Source organism: Rhinatrema bivittatum, chromosome 11, assembly GCF_901001135.1.
Source record: "Rhinatrema bivittatum chromosome 11, aRhiBiv1.1, whole genome shotgun sequence".
Taxonomy (NCBI): Eukaryota; Metazoa; Chordata; class Amphibia; order Gymnophiona; family Rhinatrematidae; genus Rhinatrema; species Rhinatrema bivittatum.
Window position 1 is genome coordinate 57,990,647 of NC_042625.1, and position 23,070 is coordinate 58,013,716.

Consider the following 23,070-nt stretch of genomic DNA (forward strand, 5'->3'; position numbering starts at 1 on the left):
GTGATATGCACAAGAAATATTGAAAGCCGCCTTACCTATTTAACTATGTATGGCACACGGTCCTTCAATGACAGAGGCCAGGCTTCAACTACCACCTCCCACTACCAATCTCCCAACTGTTAACCCAAGGTCTCAGTCTACATCTCTGGAATCAATTTGTTCGGTTCTCCCCTTGGCAAATCCACCACCTACAGTGGAGCAAGAATCTGTTTTAGTCTCTGAGGAAGATGCTCTTCCTGCTCAAAGGTTGCATCAAGTGATGGAACAAATAACAGATATAGTATGCGGCTTCTTTGCCTCCTCTGTCCTGGAACAGAAACAGCCAACCTTCCCACTGATCTACCCTATCCAGCCATACTGTCCGCAGAGAGTAATGCCAGGTGCTCCCTCACTGCCAACGTCATCATCCCCCTGCTCAGATTGCTATTTGTTCCACATAATAGCTAATGAATATCATATATTATATCTTCGTATAGATTATCTCCTGTATATAATTTTCCCATTTAATATGTTAAATAAGGTTCTACTCTTTGAATGTTAAAGATAGTTATAAGATATTTGTATGTATTACGTTGTTATCCTGTAAACCGGAGTGAAGGCAAAACGCTATACTTCGGTATATAAAAAACCCCAAATAAATAAATAAATAAATAAAATAAACACATATGCAACCTTCTTCCAGTGAGCAACTGCCAAGAGTCACAGCTCCCTCTGGATTGCAGAGTCCTTAGCCCTTGCTACATTCCTCATGATCCAGTATTCATTCCCCAGGGTAGTCCCCCAGCAGCTACACGGATATTCTTTCAGACCCACCTCTGGAGGACCTAACATACTCCAAATTTGTGGAGAAAATGGGCACAGTATTTAATGTAGCAGGGCATAAACCATCTGCCTTGCTAACCCATACGGTGTTGAATGTTTCTTAATGAAAATGTGGAAATTACCCTACTTGGATGTCACCACCACCTGAAAGCTGAATTTAAAGTTTTGAATGAAGAAGTCACCGGGTTATGGTGCAGTATAACTTCCCCACAACTCTGTAGTAGTAGAATCTGCCCTCAAGAAGGCAAAAAAGACCTGCCTTCACTCCAACATTCTACCCGGAAAAGATCAAATTCTAGATGACTTTAGCAAGAAAGTTTTTCAGGGAACAATGCTCACAGCGAGGATCACTCAACACCAATTTTACACGATCCAGTACATTTACGACTGTGTCCCTAACTTAAACCTCTTCATTCGTTTGGAAACTGGAAATCAGATGTTACCAGCTCCATTCTACGATTTAGAGGAAGCTATTTGTCACCTGCTTTGCTCGATATACAGATCTTTTGACACCACAGCTTGTACTTCCATTGCATCCATTGGCTAGGAGCGAGCAGCATTCAAGAAGATGTACATGAAAAGCTGGCCTTCTTGCCCTGTCTTGGTGACAATCTGTTCAGTGAAAAATTATGGGAGACAGTGTCCCAAATCAAAGAACAGAACATAGCAGTCCAATCACTGTCCACAGCAGCACAACCACATTCCTCCAGCAGAAGACCATATCTGGCATATAAGCAGCCTTATTACCCCAGGAGGCCATACCGATCTTACAAACAATATTGTTTACCATCTCTTCCTATACAGCACCAGCAGACTCACCTAATACCAGCTGGAGATCACCCAAGAGTATGCTGTCAACAAAAACCACATCATCAACTGCAAGCAATATCGAGTCAAAGCTTTTATTCAACCGGGTAACAGTAATGCACCATCCGGTGGGGGACAGAGATTAATCGTTTGTGACCATCTGGAACCAAATAACACAAGACAAGTGGATGCTAAAAACTGTCCTCCAAGAATACCACATCAATTTCAAACTGTAACCAGTGATCCCTCATGCTGCTATCCCACCATCCAACCCCGTTTACCTTCCACTCTTGCAGCATGAGATATAGCAGTTGTTAGCACAAAAAGTACTTGTAATGTGGCTGGGGATTCTACTCCCAATATTTCCTGTTTCCCAAAAAGTCTGGAGGCCTGTGACCCACACTGGACTTCCAGAATTTCAACCAGCATCTTCACTGGGAAAATTTCAAAAAGACCTCCTTGAGTACTATTTCCCCTTTCATTCAGCAGGGAGATTAGAAGTGCTCCCTAGACCTCAAACATCTGTACGCGCACATTTCCAAAAACCCTTATTAGCATTACCTTTGTTTCAAGGTGGACAATTCACTACCAATATAAAGTGTTTTCCATTTGGACTCTTGGACCCCCCCCCCCCCAAAAAAAAAAAAGTTCACAAGATGCCTTGCAAGGGTAGTAGCCCTATTTTGTCACTAAGGCGTTTGAGTATTTCCATATTTGCATGACCGGCTCCTATCAGCCCTGACAAAGGGCAGTCTTCAAGAGCATTTACACACAGCTATAGAGACCCTGTAGTCCCTGGGATTCCTAATCATCTTCAAGAAGTCAATCCTGGAACCCATTCAGCACCTTCAGTTCTTTGGAGCCATTATAGATTCAGAGCATATACAAGCATTCTTTCCCTTGGACAGAGTAGCTGCATTAAACAAGATTGCCAGATCATTACTAACATTCCGACCATAACAGCACGCCGTCTTTAGTGCTTTTGTGTCATTGGCAGCAGCAGTTCACACAGTTCCTCTGACATATTTACATGTGTCGCCTGCAATGGGGACTACAAACCCAATGGAACCAACTTCTAGAAAAACAGCACTACTCCAAGAGGGTTTTTTGCTTCAATCACTCTTATCAAGTTATATTTATAACAGATGTATCTATTCTGGGATGAGGAACACATATTAGTCCCTACAAGACTCAGGATGTAATGTCAGGCTGGCCACCACAGCCATGCCACGATCAGCCTCACTCACGCCCAGACATGACGCTGACGCAGCCTTCCTCTAGGTGTGTGCACTGCTGCCTCTTACTGGTTCTGCGGCGGGAAACCTCGCCATTGCACCATCTGTTGATGTCACCGCACTGGGGATTTAAACCTCAGCTGGCTGCCTCCCAACAGGTCTTCACAACAGGTCACCTGCTTCCTGCAGTACTAATCAGCATTCCTACTCCTGTTTTTGTTCCTGCTGTTCCTATCTCAATTTGCCTTTGTGTGGTCTTGCTCTTAGTCTGTCTCTTGTCTTCTGTGTTCTGCCTTGCCCCTACTTTCCTCATCTGTATCTCAGTGCCCTCCTTCTGGCTTGTCTCTCTCACTTGACCTCGGATTGAACCTGAATGTCGCTGTGCCTTCCTCCTGCCTTGACTTCAGACTGGACATTGACTTCACTCAGCTTTCAGCCAGTCCTGACTTTGGATGGAACCCTGACTTCATTCTGCTTGCTGCCTGCCTCAACCTCAACTCGGCCACCAACCTAGCCTATCACTACCACTTGGATCAAGCCAGGAAAGTCCTGCCAGCCACCAGAACCTGCAGGCTCAATCCAAGGGGGAGGTGGTTGCTAGGCTGAAGACCCCCTTCTGTAGTGTGTCAGCTGCCACCTGTTAAGGCCTATCTTGTGCCTGCACAAGATAGGCTGAGCAAACGTATCAGTGGCACAAGGGCTCACTATCTCACTTTGTTTCATAAGGTGTCTGGTCCCCTCAAGAACCCTATCTTCAAATCAATCTTCTGGAACTCAGAGCAATATGCTACACACATTCAGTCATTTTCTCAGAGAGATCATCATTAAGGTTCAAAAAGACAATCAAGTCACCATGTTTGACATAAACAAGCAGGGAGGAAATGGATTGTGGATCCTTTGCCGGGAGACCCTACACATATGGCAGAGGGTAACAGAGAAAAAGGTCATACTTCAGGCCACTTATTTACCCGGCATAGCAAATAGCCTGGTAGATCACCTCAGCAGAATGTTCTATCCACACGAGTGGTCACTACAACAAGTCTATAGCACAGAACCTCTATCTGCAGTATGCTGAAAACATCTGCAAATTTAGAATATTGTGATGGCAAACCTGGAGCTCTGTGGTGACTGTCTGAACCTCAGGGGAAACTTTGGCAAGGAATTGTGCATGGCAGCTAGGACTCCATCTGGCAATTTGCAACTTTGTCCAATCAATGTGGGGCTGATGTACCATAAACCACTGGAGACCCATGATAACTGCATTGACTCCCTTGGGCAACATGTAGAGACTGATGGGATCCCTGTTTGCATGGTCAGTAGTACTGTGGCTCTTTTGACATGCCCTGGTAAAGGTTCTCTGTAAATAGAGGAGATTGAGAGTGGTGTGTCCAAGGAAACCATCGGTATCTGGTAGTGTTAGACCACAGCCTCATGGATAAAGCTGCCCCCAGCACTGGTATCCAGAAAGGTGAAAGCATCGGCAAGGTATAGATGTACTGGTACTAACAGTTGTGGAGAGGTACAAGGATGACTTAGGGTGGCCTCTCCCACCAAGCCTAAGTCCTTGAGTTCCCCAGCTTATTTGGGAAGCAACTTCAAAATGCCCAGATGCAGAACAGGTTCAGGTTAGAGTCTTTACTTCTCTTTGGCTGATAGCTTGAAGTGATCCACCTGCATGGCTTCCACTGGGGCAAGTCCCAGCTCCGGATGTGAGTGGGAGGTTAAAGGATGCTGTGAATTTGAGGTGAGTGAATAGAGGGGTGAGTTGAGCCTCTCTCTTTGGCCTGTTCCTGTAACCTCAGGTCTAGCCATATGGCTAGGCTAATCAGGCCTTCCAAGATGTCCAGCAGGTCTCGGACAGCCAGCTCATCTTTAATGCGCTCCGAGAGTCCTTGTATAAAATTCACAATCAGGCTGTCTCTACCTCATTGATGTTCAGAGGCCAGGGTAAGGAAGTGCACAGGCAAGGCTCCCACAGACCGGGAGCCTTGCCTAATTTGTAGGAGTTTAGAAGCCTTGGAAGCCATTCGACCAGGCTGATCGAATACTTGCCAGAATTCTTGCAGGAAGTGTGTCAAGTTCCCCAAGAGCAGATCATCCCTTCCCAAAGGGATGAGGCCCAAGCCAGTTTGGTGCTGCCCAACAAGGAGAGAACATATGTCACTTTGACTCAGTCCATTGGAAACAAGGGTGTCTGCAATGCAAATTGCATCTGACATTGGTTAAGAAAGCCTTTACATTTTAATGGGTCTCCATCGTACCTCTGAGGCAGAGACATGCAGAGTGTGAGAGTAGTAACTTGCAAGATGGGTGTGGGAGCCGAAGCTGGAGCAGGCTGGCCGCAATACACTGAAGATATCTGGCCATGGTATTAAGCTCATCCTGCTGCTGCTGGAGCTGGTGTGCTAGGCCAGCAATAGCGGAGGTCAGAGATGAGTCCGCCGAGCTCATAGTATCAGCAATCTGTAAAGAATAGTCGGTGTGCCAGCCCTTCATGCTGCTGTGTAGTTGATGCAGCCTCAAGGGCAAACCCCCGAGGCCTACACCGGCAGCTGGCGAATGTGCCCTGTGGCGGTACAGTCTGTAGCTTAACCTTTACCAGCCACCTCTCTCGCAGGTTGAGCCCTTGGGTTCTGGTGATCGGCAAAACTTAGGTGGGTCCCTAGGACGTTGAAGAACTGAAGTCCAGAAGCATACCGGGGTCTGGGCAGGCAGCAGACTAACAGAGTCAGAGATAGACAAAAGTCAGGAAAGGAGGCTAACAAGAATGGTCAGGTCCAGGCAATGAGTCAGATCCAGGAAGCAGGCAATCGTGGTCAGGTCCCAAGCAAGCAGTCAAGATTCGAAGAGTCGGGCCAAGGGTGGACGAAGACACACGGAACACTGGTCAAGACAAATAGGACGAGGCAAGGCTAGAAAGCAGGAACACAAGGTAACACAAGGTAAAGGTGAGGCAGGGAGGACTGGGAGTCTTTATATAGGGCAGGACTGCTGACATCATCCTAGGGGGAGGTGGGGCAATTCCCGCCATGGGCCCTTTAAGAGGTGCCGCATGCATCTAGGGAGACTGCACAGTCTGAGTGGTGTCGGGGGCGAGTGCAGTGGCTTGCGGGACTGACCCGTGAGCTGCAAATCTTGACACAGCCTTTAAATATGACACATATACTGCCACATGACTTCTGTTTACCTAAATTGCTAAAATGTAAATATTAAGTCCCCAAACTAACTCCTCTGGCCTCTTTTCTCCCTTTGAAAACTTCTGCTTTCTTTGTCTTGCTTTAAACCTTTAGTGTTAAGATTTTTTTCTATACTGTTAAAACTGACAGTTTCTGAAAGACACATTGCTCTTTTGGAAATGTGATCACTGACAGTTAACAGAAGCATTTATTGTATTTTAACTTATATATTTTATTGAACCAAAAACAAGGACATACATGTGCAGGCAAGCCAGTACTTGACCAGAACTTTCTGATAAGATGGGGAGAGGCAAGGTGCTCTGCAATGACAAGTATGTCACCAGGCCCAGTTTTGAAAAGCAAGATTTCAGCACACTGCTGTGGTAATTTGCGAGCTATGAAACAGTAGGGACTTGCTAGAATTAAACTAGCAGCTCTCTTTAAAGGGCTAAACGTTAGTTTTAATACATAATAAAAAAAATATAAAAAAAAGAAAAGTAATATCATTAGAACAATGCACCAACCCCAGAGTAAGAAATTACATGGATAAACATGACCAACTGGTATGAACTCGACTTCTATGCGTGGGATTCAGCTAGAAGAATTAGTGATTTTCTTTTATAATAAACTCATCCAGCTCAATGAGCTCCAGTTTCCATGTTCACAGTGCCATCTTGTGGGCACTGGCAGTATGCCATGCGACTGTAGGTAGAAAATAGAGCTGAAAATCTGGAGACGCTACAATTAAACAGCCCGATACAGTAAAGTCCGTGGGAGAGCGGACGAACGCCCGCTCTCCCGGCGCGCGCACCGGCCCCTCGCCGGTGCGAGCGATCCAGTATTTAAATGAGGCGACGCGGTGCAAACGAGGAAAAGGAGGCGCTAGGGACACTAGCGCATCCCTAGCGCCTCCTTTTTGTCAGGAGCGGCGGCTGTCAGCGGGTTTGACAGCCGACGCTCAATTTTGCCGGCGTCGGTTCTCGAGCCCGCTGACAGCCACGGGCTCGGAAACCAGACGCCGGCAAAATTGAGCGTCCGGTTTTCGGCCCGACAGCCGCGGGCCGAATTCAAAATTTTTTTTTATTTATTTTTTTTTTTTTTTACTTTTTTTTTACTTTTGGGGACCTCCGACTTAATATCGCTATGATATTAAGTCGGAGGGTGCACAGAAAAGCAGTTTTTACTGCTTTTCTGTGCACTTCCCTGGCGCCGGAAGAAATTAGCGCCGACCTTTGGGCGGCGCTAATTTCTTAGAGTAAAATGTGCGGCTTGGCTGCACATTTTACTTACTGGATCGCTCGGGCATACCTAATAGGGCCATCAACATGCATTTGCATGTTGAAGGCGCTATTAGGTGCCGCGGGTGGGCCGCGTGTTTTCCTCCCCTTACTGAATAAGGGGTAAGGGAAAACACGCGTCCAGAGCAGAGTGACAGTGCGCTCCGACGGAGCACATTTTACTGTATCGACCTGAAAGTAAATAATAGACTACATTTGAAATGATTTTAGACTCAAGTGATAAGGTATATGGCATCTATCCCACCTAATAAACGAAGGATGACTGACGTGCCGCAAATGCGCAGTAGAGACCAGCTCTACCGCGCATGTGCGGGCGAGCACGTCGGTCTGAGCCAGAAAAAAAAGAAAAAAAAATGGCGGCGTCCAGTGGCAGCGTCGGGAGGCAGCGGCGGCGTTGAGTGGCAGCAGCGGCGGCGGCGGCCGGTGGTAGCGGCGGCGGGTGGCAGCGGCAGCGTCCGGTGGTAGCGGCGGCGGCGTCGGGTGGCAGCGGCGGCGTTGAGTGGCAGCAGCGGCGGCGTCCGGTGGTAGCAGCGGCGGGTGGCAGCGGAGGCGTCCGGTGGCAGCAGCGGCGGGTGGCAGCGGCGGAGGAGAGAGAGAGGGAGGGACTGAGTGAGAGGGGAGGAGAGAGAGGGAGTGGGACTGAGTGAGAGGGAGGGAGTGAGACTGAGTGAGAGGGGGGACTGAGTGAGGGGGGAGAGAGAGAGAGGGGAGGGGGGGAGAGAGAGAGAGGGAGAGGGGGGAGAGAGAGGGGGAGAGAGAGAGGGAGGGGGGGGAGAGAGAGAGAGAGGGGGGGAGAGAGAGAGGGGGAGAGAGGGAGGGAGAGAGGGAGTGGGACAGAGAGGGAGGGAGGGAGGGAGTGGGACTGAGGGAGAGTGAGAGGGAGGGGGGGAGGGAGTGGGACTGAGGGAGAGCAAGAGGGAGGGGGGAGGGAGTGGGACTGAGGGAGAGTGAGAGGGAGGGGGGGAGGGAGGGGGACTGAGAGGGAGAGGGGGAGGAGTGGGACTGAGGGAGAGTGAGAGGGAGGGGGAGGGAGTGGGACTGAGGGAGAGTGAGAGGGAGGGGGGAGGGAGGGAGAGGGCGAGGGACTGAGAGGGAGGGGGAGGGAGTGGGACTGAGAGGGGGAGGGGGAGGGAGTGGGACTGAGGGAGAGTGAGAGGGAGGGAGAGAGGGAGGGAGGGAGTGAGACTGAGTGGGAGGGAGGTAGGGGGTGGTGAAGAGGGGGAGGTGAGAGACAGAGGGATGTAGCCCGTTTTAACGGGCTTAACGGCTTGTGATTTCATAATGAAAGAAAACAGTTCTTGCCACAATGGCTAGATTGTATAAACTATAAGAATAATTTTAAAGTATAAAATTACAATGGCACATGAAATTTGTAAGTTGAAAAGTAGCTTTTCTTGGAATAAATCTTAAGAGCCTTAGATGCAGAATGGGGAAAAAAAGCCGTGGTAAATCATGCCCTCAGTGTGCTTATAGAAGGGTCATATTAAAAAAGTATTATTAGATTGGTCAGCTTGCCTGATTACTAGCACTTTTGCCTCCACTTTTTACTCTTATTCTTAGGTCTCCTTCCAAGTTTATTCTTTCAGTTTTTCACACAGAATTCAAGAGGCTCCAAGGAGGGTCAGCACTATTTACTGAGGCAATGGCAAAGCCAAAGGTTTTTTATTTAAAACAACAAAAAACTATCACCTCCTCATGAATGAAATAAAAATAAGATTGATCTGGTAACTCAATGACAGTGCTGCATATTGAAGATCCCCAGTTTGATCCCCTCATTGAGTCTTCCACACCCCAGGGTCACTGGAGATGAGGATGCTATGGAGACATGGCTATCATTAAGGATGTCACGTGATAGCTGGATATAATCCATAATACACGGTTCCAGAAGGAGCCCTAGTGTATGGCTCTCTCAGGACTATGCAAGGAGCAGACTAGGAATAGTAGGAGACAAGGTTTATTAAAGTACAGAAGAAATCCTTGGGTAGTTGTTAGCCATTCCCCATGTTCTTTTATATCCCTTGTTAACAATCGCCATATTTAAATGTTTAATGTATTTGACAAAGGTAACGCATAAGTTCCTGCAAATTTTGTTTAAATGTAAACCGATGTGATATGTAAAATCGAACACCGGTATATAAAAGTAAATAAATAAATAAAATAAATAGTTGTTAATGAAGGCTCATAGTGCCAGAATCCCAGCACTAATTCTGACTGAACAGGAAAAAGGAGGAACTACCAGGCAAAAATAAAAACAAAACAGGGACAAGAATAGTAACCAACTGAATTATTTAACATTTTTTCCTTATACTGATGCTTCTAGATCTCTCTACACTGGCAGCAGCCGCTGAATACAAATGAGGCAGACTGGAGTGTGAATATGCCCAAGCTTTGTAACCTCCAGGTCAGATATACCTAGGATTCTAACAAGGATCAGTTATTCGCATCTTGGTTATTGATTCATTAAATGGGGTTGCTCAGCTTAGGCTGTGTTCCATCAGTTATGACATCACACAATGAGCTGCTTATTGTCTCATGATGTCATTAAGTGGGAGAGCACATACCATGAGTGGCAGAGTCAAGATACAGATGAAGGATTTAATGACAACAGTTTTGGTCCTAGTATGAAAAGTCTTTTGGAAACAGCATCTTCCCCTGTAATTATAATCATACAGTCTTCCATATAGCCTACCATCTTTTGTCATAGTAGAGTTTTCCCTCTTCTATCCGGGCTTCAAAGCGCTGTGCCGGTGACTCAGCAGGGGTGGACGGCAGATGTTCTGGAGATGAAGGAGAAACTGCAGGGAACAGGGAGGAGGAGACATTCATGCACAAATTATCAGGTACGGGGTACTATGTCAATAACAGTGTTTCATAGTAATCACTGTATGTATATTATTAAACCTTAATTTTAAGTCTCTAGTATGCACTTGAGAAAGCAGCTGCTTAGTTCTACATCAATCACACGTTTATTCTTTTTCAATGGCATTATTCTTGGCTTTTGTTTTTTAAAATACTTTTTCTATTGCACAATCAGTAAATACAATGACAAAAAGCTATGGGAGACTTATCCATGTATTGTCAGAAGATATAGATGACAATTACATTTGTCACCAAAATCTGATATGTATGATTTTTATATTACTACCTGCTGACCAGGGCTATCCTTTAAAGCATGCAATAAATAAGCATAAGTTTGCACCCTGAGAGAAGCAGAGCACAAAGTCTATGAATGACAGTAGAGCCCATGGTCAGAAGGTACCAAAGTGTAATAGAATGTGGGGAAATAAATTACTGAAAAATATATCAAAACACCCCTTTAAGTTTGGGGTATTTTTGAACATATTTTTGGTATTTTTTTAGTTTATTTACATAGGATACTATTTTGCCAATTTATATCAGTGGAAAAAATGACAGAACCAGATAATAAAGCAATCACTTTTTATAACATCTAGTTCAATTTTAATTAATTTTTCTTCAATTATTTACTACAAATATATTTTTGTTAAGAAAGGGACATGAGCAGCAAAAATAACCAGTTTCTTAGCTCTTCACATCACAGCCCTTTGTGGTGGTGTTGGAATATAGACTTATTCAGATAGTTGGCAGAGAAGTTATTTCAGATCCTCCATCCCCCCCCCCCCCCCTGAAACACCCTGATTTCCCCTCACATAACTTTAAACATAATAAAAATAAAATACAAAATGCTGAAGAATCCCCACCGAGGTTCCAGCCTCGGAGTAGTGGTGAGGGCCTGGAATAGAGAATTACATACAGACCTCACGGAGGAGTTCTTAGCTACCTGTTTGTCAATAGGGTGCACCATAACTATCAATGCTATCCTTCGAGAGACTCAATTGTAATTCTTACTCCGGGTATTTTGCTCTCAGACCCAGGCATTCAGGTGCCATTTAACACCCACAGCATTTTTTCTGAAGTGTAAAGAGATAACGGGAATGCCAGGACACAGATTCTGGGGTATGTACTTCTGTCCAAACATTTTGGAAAGAGGTGCAGGCATTAGTGCGTACAATTACTAAAGTGACACTCCCTCTAGACGTGAAAGTGTTCTTATCTGAAGACCTCCGTTCTTGTGTATTTCCCAATCGGTATATAAAATTGTGGTGCCAGAAAATATCCTTATTAGCCAATACTGGACGAGTGAGGATCCTCCTACTATTGGGCAATTAAAAAATGTTACATTCCAAACCTGCCTCATGGAAAAATATACAGAGCGTATGGCAATGTCTCGGAAGAACTGACTTTTTCTACAAATTAGGGACCTCTACCTGCAACCTATTTCTGCTCGAGCATGAAGTTTAATTTTGAACAATATTACTCTACCACATTCAGTAGATGCTGTTAGTTAAATTTGTGATTCGACTCTCAATGTCTGTCTTAATCTGTGTACAAGGTGTTGGGGGAGGAGGAGATCCTGGGGGAAAATTTGAACTGCACTATAACTGAGCTGTTTTTTTATTTGGTATTTCTAGCCAAGGTGCTGCAGAGTCCACTCGCCTTGGCTTATGTTTGATACATGGTTTATATTCCCTTAATAAACAGAGTTAAATATAACCAAGTCTCTCAACGCTGCTCTATTACTGCCCCCCATCGGGTAGATTTTTATTCAGCCACGCACATAAATTATGGCCTTTACATGCGCCGAGCCAATTTTCAACAAGGCCTGGCCACGCCCTAAAGGCCGGTACGCGCACACTTGCCGGCCTTCTTGCAAGGAGCGGGCCCAGGGATGTGTCATGACAGCGCCACTGTTTGCTGTCCCGGCTGCCGGCGCGCGCAACTTACTTCAGGTCGGGCCCTGAAGTAACTACTGAAACGAGCAAACAAAAAAAAGAATAGATAAGGTTTAGGAGGTAGGGAGGAGAAGGGAAGGGAAGGGAGGTTAGATAGGGGGGTAGGCAAGTTCCCTCCCAGTCCGCTCTTTAATTGGAGCGGACTGGGAGGGAACTGGGGAAGACCAGAATGCGTTGCCGCGTGGAACTTGCACAAGTCCCCCTCCCCCCTTGCGCAAGCGTCCCCCAGATTTTCTAAAATGCGCACGCACAATGACATGCTTGCGCTTCTTTTAAAATCTACCTGTCTGTCTAAATCACACTCACTGTTAGGAGAACATGATTGCTCAATGCAAGTTACCCTAGCCTTCTTGGGAGTCTAATGCAGCTGTACTGCTGATTTAAGGACTGTAACCCAGACTATTTTGTGCAGGTTATCCCAGCCTTTTTGAAAGTTTGATATGGTCATACTGTCGATATTTGAGTTGTAACCCAAACCCAGGCCTTATTAAAGGCCGGATGCTCTCTATCCATTGGCATATATTCGCTCATCTTTGGCCCTTTGAAGATTCATATGACTAAGCAAACATTCAAGCCTCCGCCTTCTTTTCATGTTATCCTATACTTTTCCTTATTGTGGTGCTCTGTGTCTATCATGGATCTGCCGATTGGTTTCTCCAGGCATCTACCACCCTCATTCAAGTAGTATTTTTTCTTGTTTTACTTGAGCCCTCTTCCCTACAACTTCATATTATGATCCCTGTCCCCGAGTTTCTTTTTCTATGGAAAATTCCACCTTCTTATACTTTATTGAAACTTGTTAAATATCTGAATATTTCTATTATGCCCCTCCTCATATCTTCTGTCATCCAGCAAGTACATTTTGAGCAACTTGAACTTGTAGTAGCATAGTAAATGACGGCAGAGAACGACCATCTAGCCTGCTCAGTTATCTTATATGCACACTGCTAAGAATACATCCCAGCTGCCACTCACAGACTGAGACCCCTTGAAATATTTCTTCTTATCCAGGACAGTCTTTGTCTTTTATCTTTGTACTCCCAATATCTTGGGTAGAAAAGCAAACCAGATCCCCAATTAGTTCCTCCATCATCCACTTAACCACAACAATCTGTAGTAATGTAAATGGTCAGCAATACTAATGTGGCTGTTACCAAAACACAGTCTCCTAGGTCCTATCCTCAGCCTCCCAGTTAGACCCAGCTACATGAGCACCTGCATTTCCACTAGGACTTCCAGCTATTACAGAATTTGCAGCCTACTAGACAGATCCAGTTGCTACTTTGACTCTATCATCATAGCACAATCTAAATAGCTACTAATAACAGTAAGCCTCCTAGGTCCTTGACCAGCCTGCCAAATGGACCCAGCTACACAAGCGTTCATGTTTCCACTAGGACTTCCAGTTATTACCGAATTTCTAGGGCTTGTGTTGCACACCTTGCAACATTTTAGTAGCCCTTTCCTGAACTGCTTTAATCCTTTCAATGCTCTTATGAAAGTACATGTCCGGTACTGAACATAGTTACTTAAGGTGAGTTCTCACTAGTAATGTATATAAATATAATATTAACTCCTTTTTCCTGCCTAAGATTCCTTTTACTTATGCAACCAAGCATAAGACTAACTTTCCCAGATGCTTTTTTATACTGCTTTGCAACCTTGCAGGTAATCTGAGAAGATTATTCTTAAATCGCATTTTTGTTTGACAGGAAGGTGGGGGTCAGGAGAATGCAGTCTGAAATCCCACCCACTAACATCGCTAACCAAATTGAGTATCCAGGGCTAGCAATCATTTCCTGCTGGGACTTTGTACTTTTTGTTGCCTTATACCCTGGAAGGAAAATGCATTAAACTAATGTTTGCTTCATGTATCTATACATACTATCCCCACAACTGCCAAGTGAAAGATATATTCCAGAATTCCTTAGAAAATGAAGTAGAAATGAAAACATGAAATAACTTGGTTGGATAAGTATTTATCCCCCGCCCCACTCCCCTCTTTGTACTTCTGTAGCAATCCTAAGTACTTAAAGCACTGAGGTAACCAATCACCTTCAAAAGCACTCACAGTGAAATAGTCCCACCTGTGTTAAACTGTACCGATTCACATGACGATGACAAGATAAATTCAGCAGTTCCTGTTGGTGCTTCTCTGCTGGGTAGTGCATTTCAAGGCAAAAACCAAACCATGAGTACCAAGAAGCTTTCATAAGAACCCTGTCACAAAGCTGTGGAAAGGCATAGAACTGGGAATGGGTATAAAAAATTGCAAAGTCCTTAAATTTCCCTTGGAGCATAGTCAAGACGATTATTAAGAAATGGAAGGTGTATGACACCACCAAGATCTTCCTAGATCAGAGCATCCTTCCAAGCTGTATGATTGAGCAAGGAGGAGTCTGATCAGGGAGATATCTCACACTTACTTATACAGAAAGAACAGCATTTTATTTTCCAGTGGTCAACTATACAACCAATAAGATTGAATAGGGATATTGAGTGGAGTGCATTCTTATGATACCAGTAATGCTTGTGGGGTTGGGTTGCTATACATTTTGATCGATATGTTTGATATTGCGCTATACTCGTTTTTAGCATTGTATTTATATAATATAGCATCAAGGTGTATATATATGGGTCTTTATTAAGCACCATCAATCAGTTGGGCACTGTGTTTAAAAAAAATAGTTTTGTAGTGAGTGACAGTCATGTGAGACATGCTTTTATGTCAGCACGGTTGGGGATTGGTACATAAGTGAGGTGTAACTTTGTGTGAGAATATTAAACTTGTGACACCATTGCCAACATGCATGCACTGCATTTTTTGAAAGATCTGAATGAAAGAAGATCGTTCGCATGAAAGGTTTGTGGAGTCGCTCGAGGTAGTTAGATTTGTTTAAAAAAAAATATATAGATATTGTTGGACATATGTAGTTAAGATGTAGAATGGTTAGCGTGTATCAGGCTGAGTTAAAATTTAAAGTTTAAAGGCAAAATTATAAAATCTGATACAAGGATATGAAAGGAAGTTTTTTATATTGTTAAGGGTGTATAGATGTAAATATCTATTGTTTACTGTAGGTGAGAAGTGTTTTGGCAATTTCTGAATATGTGCAACTCAAGGAGATGTGGAACAGGAGTATTTGATCAGATGGGATTTAGGAACATACTGGAATAACGTGGTAAGAGTATATTTTAGGAGTGAGTTGTAATGTAAACATGGATACAAATTTGGGAACTTACAGGATCTTTTCATTATTTTTACTTATAGACTTGCATGACAATAGATATTTATCAAGCTTTATCCTGGATACAGGATACAGAGAAGACACACAAAGGCCCGAGTTTTGAATTTCACAAATACAGCTTTGTCAAAATGAGAATGTTCCTAGAGAAAGAACTAGAAGACTGGGAGAAAATGGGTACAGTGGAACAACAGTAGGGCAAACTGAAAGGAGCTATTACAAAGGCAACAAATCTATATGTTAGAAAAGTAAACAAAACAGGAGAAAGAAACCGATTTCGTTCTAAGGAAGAGGCTGAAAAAAATAAAGGCAAAAAGAACAGCATTCAAGAAGTATAAAGGATCTCAAAAGAAGAACACAGGGAAGAATACCTGGTGAAACTACTGAGAGAGACAAAGAAAGAAATCAGGAAAACAAAAGGTCAAGCAGAAGAACGAATTGTTAAAGAAATAAAGTGAGATGACAAAACATTTTTCAGATATATCAGAGAAAGAAGAAAGATCCGAAGCAGTATTGTGAAACTGAAAGGTGACGAGGAACAATATGTGGAAAGAGCCAAAGAAAAGGCATAAATATTAAACAAATACTTCAGTGCAGTGTTCACTAAAGAAGACCCTGAAGAAGGACTGTTGCTGGTAGACAAGATCGGAGATGGGGATGGGGTAGACAAAACTCTATTTACATAATAGAATGTATGGGATGTGCTAGGCAAACAAAGTGAACAAGGCCATGGGGCCAGATAAGGTACATCCCAGGATACTGAGGGAGCAAAGAGATGGGCTGGTAAGTCCACTGAAGGACCTTTTTAATAGATCCCTGGAAATGGAAAAGTTGCCGTGGGATTGGAGAAGAGCTGTGGTGGTCCCGCTTCACAAGAATGGTAGCAGAGAGGAAGCTGGAAATTACAGCCCGATTACCCTCACATTGGTGGTGGGAAAATTAATGGAGACACTGCTATAGGGAAGGATAGTGAACTATCTACAATCTGGTGGGTGGCTGGACCCAAGGCAGCATGGATTCACCAGGGGAAGGACCTGTCAGACAAATCTGATTGAATTTTTTGATTGGGTAACTAGAGAATTGGATTGAGGAAGAGCGCTCAAAGTTATTTATTTGGATTTCAGAAAATCTTTTGATACTGTCCTGCATAGGAGGCTTATGAACAAAATGAGAAGCTTGAGAGTGAGCACCAAGGTGGTGGCATGGATTACAACCTGGTTGACTGTCAGAAAACAGAATGCAATGGTAAATGAAACCTACTCTGAAGAAAGAGTTGTGTTAAGCGGAGTATCACAGAGATCAGTGTTGGGACCGGTTCTGTTCAATATCTTTGTGAGCAACATTGCAGAAGGGATAGAAGGTAAAGAATGTCTATTTGCGGATGTTACTAAGATATGCAAAGAGTGGACATGCTTGAAGGAGTAAAGAGAATGAAAGATGATTTAAGAAAGCTTAAAGAGTAGTCGAAGATTTGGCAGCTGGGATTTAATGCCAAAAAGTGCAAAGTCATACATCTGGGATGCGGTAATCCAAAAGAGCTGTATGTGATGGGGGGGTGAAAGACGGATGTGCACAGACCAAAAGAGGGATCTTGGGGAGATAGTGTCTGGGGATCTGAAGATGGCGAAGCAATTTGACAAGGAAGCTAAAGCCAGAAGAATGCTGGGCTGCATAGAGAGGAATAACCAGTAAGAAAAAGGAGGTGATGATGCTTTTGTACAAGTACTCAGTGAGGCTTCACCTGGAGTAATGTGTACAATTCTTGAACTCATATCTCAAAAAGGATAGAGACAGGATGGAGGTGGTCCAGAGAAGGGCGACAAAAATATTTGGAGTCTGTATCAGAAGACCTATGAGGAGAGGCTCAAGGATATGAATATGTATACCCTGGAAAAGAGGAGGTGCAGGAGAGATATAATACAGACCTTCAGATACCTAAAAAGTTTCAATGATGCATGGACTTCGAACGTTTTGCGATGGCAAGAAAACAATAGAACTAGGGGGTCAAAATGAAATTCTAGGGAGGACAACTCAGAACCAACATCAGGAAATATTTCTTCACAGAAAGAGTGGTGGAGGCCTAGAATACCCTTCCCTGAGGAGGTGGTAAAGAAGAAAACAGTCAAAGAATTCAAGGGGACATGGGATAAACACTGTAGATCTCCAAAAGCTAGAGGATGGAAAAAAGATAACAGTGCGGGGGGGGGGGGGGGGTGTAACGTGCTGGTATGGCGGTTACTACCCTTAGCAGACAGCATGGAGATTACTACCCTTAACAAATATGCTTTGATGCTTTTAATGCAATCGCAACATTGCTCCTCACTTAGATGGCAGGGGGAAGAGAGGGATTGGATTCAGACAACAATAGAGGGCCCTGACATCCATGGTCTGGAATACTGTTACTCAGACATAAGAGAAAAAGCACAGGACTGCTTCTTATAGCCAAGTCTTAAAAGAAACGAAGAAAGCGTGCCTGGGGGTAACTTGCTGGTGTGGCAGTTACTACCCTTAACTAATAAACCTCGATACTTTTGTTACAACTCCAACTCTCTGCTTCAACGGCAGGGGAAAAGGAGAATTGGATTTAGACAGCAACCAACAAGGGCCCTGACTTTTACAGTCTGGGGAACTAATAAGCATGGGGGTAACCTGCACAGAGCAGCAGTTACAACTCTTAACAGAAGGCATGGGTTTACCACCCTTAACCAATAAGCCTTGATGCTTTTGATGCAACTGCAACATCGTTTTCTGCTTCAAAGGAGGGGGGGTTGGGGGGCATGGAAGGAAAGAGGAATTTGGATTCAGAGACACAACACACGCCATGAGTTTTTTACAGTCTGGGGTACTGATGCATAGATGTTAAGGTAAAATACAGGACTGCTTCTACAGCCAAGTCCATAAGCAAAGCATGTCAAGCAAAAATGACCGATACATGGGGGATAACCTGCACGGAACGGCAGATTTTACCATGGGAAGCTTGCTGGTCAGACTGGATGGACCATTGGTTCTTTTCTGCCATCATTTCTACGTTTCTATATGAGTTCAACTATTGTCTCCACCCGTTAAAAATCAGTGTTGGAAGTGCATATACACACTGGGACCACTTCACTTTCTTCTTTGGTTTCATCTTTTAAAAATGTAAATGTTTATAATAATGAAAATACTCTTTGATTAAGATTGTTGTTTTCTTCAGTGTGTCCCTGAATAACAATGCCCTGATGAAGCTGTTGGTTACAGCAAAACAAAGGCTTTTGTAGGGATTAAATAATAAATATGGGACTGATGTTATAAAAGGAAATACATTAAAGGGATGTGTTGTAAATGAAAGTGCAGAGTGAGATTGATGAATTTGGGATTAGTACTGTAACAGCAATATTTAACTGAGTAGGATGTGATACATTTTTCTTTGTTTTTATAAAAAATGTATGTGATGATTGCAATTGCTGGTTTTGCTGTACTGGATGTATGATTACAATATAAATATGTGTAATGTTTACATTTATGGGGTAAAAAGTGTGTAAAATGCACATTTGTATATGAATATATTTCCTATTTATTAAAACATTCTATTTATTTCTGAATGAGATAGTAGTGGGTCTCTATGTAACAGTGCTTTTTTTGTCATCACATATCCTTGTACATGTTATATTAGATGGCAAAATGTTTTATATTTTTTTTTATGAACCTGTTCAACCGCACTCTTTTTTTGCTTTTTGTTGTTCTGAAGGAGGAGGAGAGGGGGTAGGGCTGTTTAAGGCTGGTAGCCTCTGTTTGTAGTAATGAAGTTGTTAGGATGGCATATTTTAATTTTTCTTTTTTCTATAGAAATTGTAAAACCAATCCCTCTGTGGTAATGTGGCCTTGGATCCTTCATATAGTGGACTATTTTGAATGTTGAGGATCTGTTTTTTTTTCTGTTAATTTTTAGCTTAATAATGTTATTTTAGTACTTCTTTTCTTTTCAAGTGTCAACTTGATTGTTATGTTGAAATATACAAATAAAGTAAAAAAAAAAGTGTGATACTCAACAGAAATGTATCACTAAAATTCACAACCTGACATTTATTATCTTTTTTTTTACTATTATTTCCTTTTCGCATCTGAGAAAAACAACTTTGCGAACAATCGACTGCTCTAAATTTAGTATAAACTGCTTCTAGAATTGGAAGGAGGCTGCGGATCTTACTGGGGGGTTGAGAGAGAAGATGGGGGAAACTCTAGATCATGCTTGTAAAGTGGTGGCCCCACAGATCATATATTAGATCTGTTGGCATGTCACAGCATAGATTTAGTGTGGAAGACTCTCTGGGTACCAGGTCAAAGACTCCACACTGGCAATCACAATAAGGAGGGGGGCCTAGCTGTTGCAGTCCCAAGAGCCTCTTTATAATTTCAGTATTAGTCAACAACTAAAATGAATTGGATAGGTGAAAGGACATGGAGAGAAAGTCCACATCTTTCTATCCATACTAACAATGAGTAGAAAAAGAGATAAGGAAGCACAAAAAAAAATATTGGAGTTGTTTTCCCTGATAATTATTATACATCTGTTTGTTTCAAAATGTTGCTGAGAACTATCAGATTACATAGAAAACACTCCATGGGGGCACTCCATGAAGTTAGCATGTGGCACATTTAAAACTAATCGGAGAAAGTTCTTTTTCACTCAACGCACAATTAAACTTTGGAATTTGTTGCCTGAGGATGTGGTTAGTGCAGTTAGTATATCTGTGTTTAAAAAAGGATTGGATAAGTTCTTGGAGGAGAAGTCCATTACCTGCTATTAATTAAGTTGACTTAGAAAATAGCCACTGCTATTACTAGCAATGGTAACATGGAATAGACTTAGTTTTTGGGTCCTTGCCAGGTTCTTATGGCCTGGATTGGCCACTGTTGGAAACAGGATGCTGGGCTTGATGGACCCTTGGTCTGACCCAGTATGGCATGTTCTTATGTTCAACGAACTGCAATGAAAATTAGAAAGGTGTGCTGTACAGAGCACACAGTGTGGGAAGCTTTTACCTTTGAAATGGAAACAAGTCTCCATGCGTTCTACAATGTATGTCATCTCTATGGTTACCAACACACAAGCAAAGGACAAACACACCAAGAAACAAGTCCAAAGGAGAAGGATGCGTTCAGATGCTTAAGTTCATCTACAGACAAAGGTGTCTTAATGCATGAAATAAATTTATATTAGTTCAAATAAGAGGCAGTCTTATCTGTGTAAAGGCTGAGAAGGTAAAATTCAATTAGAACAGCAGCACTGTCAGTCCCCTGACACGGGCCATGTTTCGCAATGGCTGCATTGGGAGGGATAGAGTATGAGACTACAAGGATCTTCAAGCCAGTGATACATCAAGCCAGTGATAGGCACCCTTCTCCTGTGATCTCTATGGTTACTACCACTGACATAACCAGCTGAACAGCTGAGATAATTAATAGACCAAATGTTGAGTTGATTACAATAATGAAATGGGTGATGTTGATAAAAAGGACCAATTTATAGAGTCAAATCTGCTAATATTAGGATAAAAAATCCATCTTTTTTAGCATCTTTATAGATATTAAAAAAGCAACTTTTTAGCAACTATTTTAAGCATCTTTTGGATGTTATGATGTTCTTTTGTTATCTACAGAATAATGAATCCAGCTTCAACTTAACATTTCAATATTTTAGAGACTCTTGTCCATTGTTATCAGCTATATAAATGGTAATAGTAATGTTATTTTGTTATACCAATTTTCAAGGAGATATCAAAACAATGGGGGTCATTTATCAAAATGCGATAAGGCATTTTCACATGCGTTAAGGGCTTATCGCATGTGAAAAGCCCCGTTAATGCATGCGATAGGCCCTTACCGCATGCAAAAACGTGTTTAACGCATGCGATAGCACCATATCGTATGGTGCGATGCAAATTAAGAAAATAGGAGGAGTTAGGGGCGGAGAGTGGGCTGGGTTAGCCTGTCTGCGAAGAGCTATCGCACAGCCGTAACACCGATTTTAACTACACCTCTTTGGATTGCGTTAGGTTGTGCGATAGCTGCCATGACCGTGCGGTAAGGTTTCATCGCCCTTTGCGATGTCTCCCGTACGTCCTATTTCAGGTGAATTGACGGGTCCAGAGCCTTGGGGGGGGGGGGGAAGAGAGAGCGAGAGCCTAGCCATAATGCCATTCCCATAGGTAGGTATCTGTATCCCTATGGTAGGCCCACCTATTAACTCGCAAGAAAACATGGAAAAGAAACAGTTTGTGAGGTGAAGTCTTTCCCAAATGACTTTGTACTGAAAAGGTTAATCCAAAGATGCTGCAAAAAGAATCAGCAAATTATGATCTTACCTGGCCTCTTGGGAGACTTGAGCTGTAGAAAAGAAAACAGATTTTCAAACCATCGCCATTAAAACATATGGCATTTATCACAGCATATTATTTAGCCGTCTAAAAACTGTATCCATCAGCTTTAGTTTTACTTTTAAGAACACTGCATGTTCACTGGTACTCCATAATGATGCTGACCAGATTCTGCTGCTCATACATCCTTACATCAACTGACATTAGTAATAATAACTAGGAGTACATCTTACTAATCTATGCAACAAATGCCTCAATAGTCCTAGCAGGGTTCAGAGAGCAGCTCACGTATAGGGTCCACATGTGTTAGAAAACCAAGAGGAAGAAGAAAAAATATTGTGGGCATATATTAGACCAAAAACGTAAGCAGGACATAGTTTTATACGTTACTTTTACCTTCAAAGCATACTGGTTAAGCACATATGAGAGAAAATTTCAACACTGCCGTCTTTTTTTGGTTGGCTATACTAAAATGGTGCTTTGTTTTTCAATTAAATGAATGTTCTGTCATATTTAATATCTGTGCTTTATGAAAAAGATTGACAATTTAGAAATGAAGACATGAAAACAATCAATTAAAATGTAGTGTGTTAAATTTCAATTGTAATTAGGCAGAAAATACCTACAATATCTGCATGTAACAAGCTTTGAAGTGCCTAAAAAGCAGAATATACATCAAATATAAGTAAATAAAATAAATACATAAATATAACAAATTTAAATTTAAAAAAACACTTCAGGGAAACTGAATGCTGAGTAGATTAACACAGAAATATGCAGTTGTTCATTTGTAAATACTCCACTGAGTTTAATATGAAGCAAACGTTATTACCACCTGGAGCTCATCCAGTTACCAATGTAAAATCAGTTGGCTGTCTCAGTTCAATTCCCAATATGCAGATGCATAATTCACTAAAATTACCATCACAATTAGCACTGGTGGGCAGAGGTGGGTTTGATAAGGCTGCATATAACTTTAACAAAACAGAAAGGCAAGGATAGAATACAAACCAAGAAGCCCATTTTATTTAGTAATTATTTTATTTATATGCCACCCAATAACAAAAGTTCAGAGCAGCTCACAAGGTAAAACACTCAGAACACAAATCAACAATACCATTCAAACAGAAATCTACAAACCAAAACTCGAAGCATCAGCTATCACTGTCATAAATGACCATGCTGCTCAAGTAATGGCAGGGGTGGCAAGCTGAAATAACTCTTCGGCATTTTCTAGAATGTTTTGGAGCAAGCTTTCAGCTGCAGCACCTCTTAGAACAAAATCCAGTCACTGAGAAGGCTCAAATAGTTTGTTCAGCT

General features: G+C 42.7%; 1 protein-coding gene across 1 annotated transcript in view; it reads right to left on the bottom strand.

Annotated features, from left to right (window-relative positions):
* The window catches only part of SUDS3 (SDS3 homolog, SIN3A corepressor complex component), a 195,851-nt gene that overhangs the window by 22,250 nt on the left and 150,531 nt on the right, over positions 1-23,070 (bottom strand). The window contains 2 exon segments of the mRNA XM_029619816.1: positions 10,028-10,133; positions 21,739-21,760. Of these exon segments, the coding sequence (XP_029475676.1) occupies positions 10,028-10,133; positions 21,739-21,760 (128 nt within the window).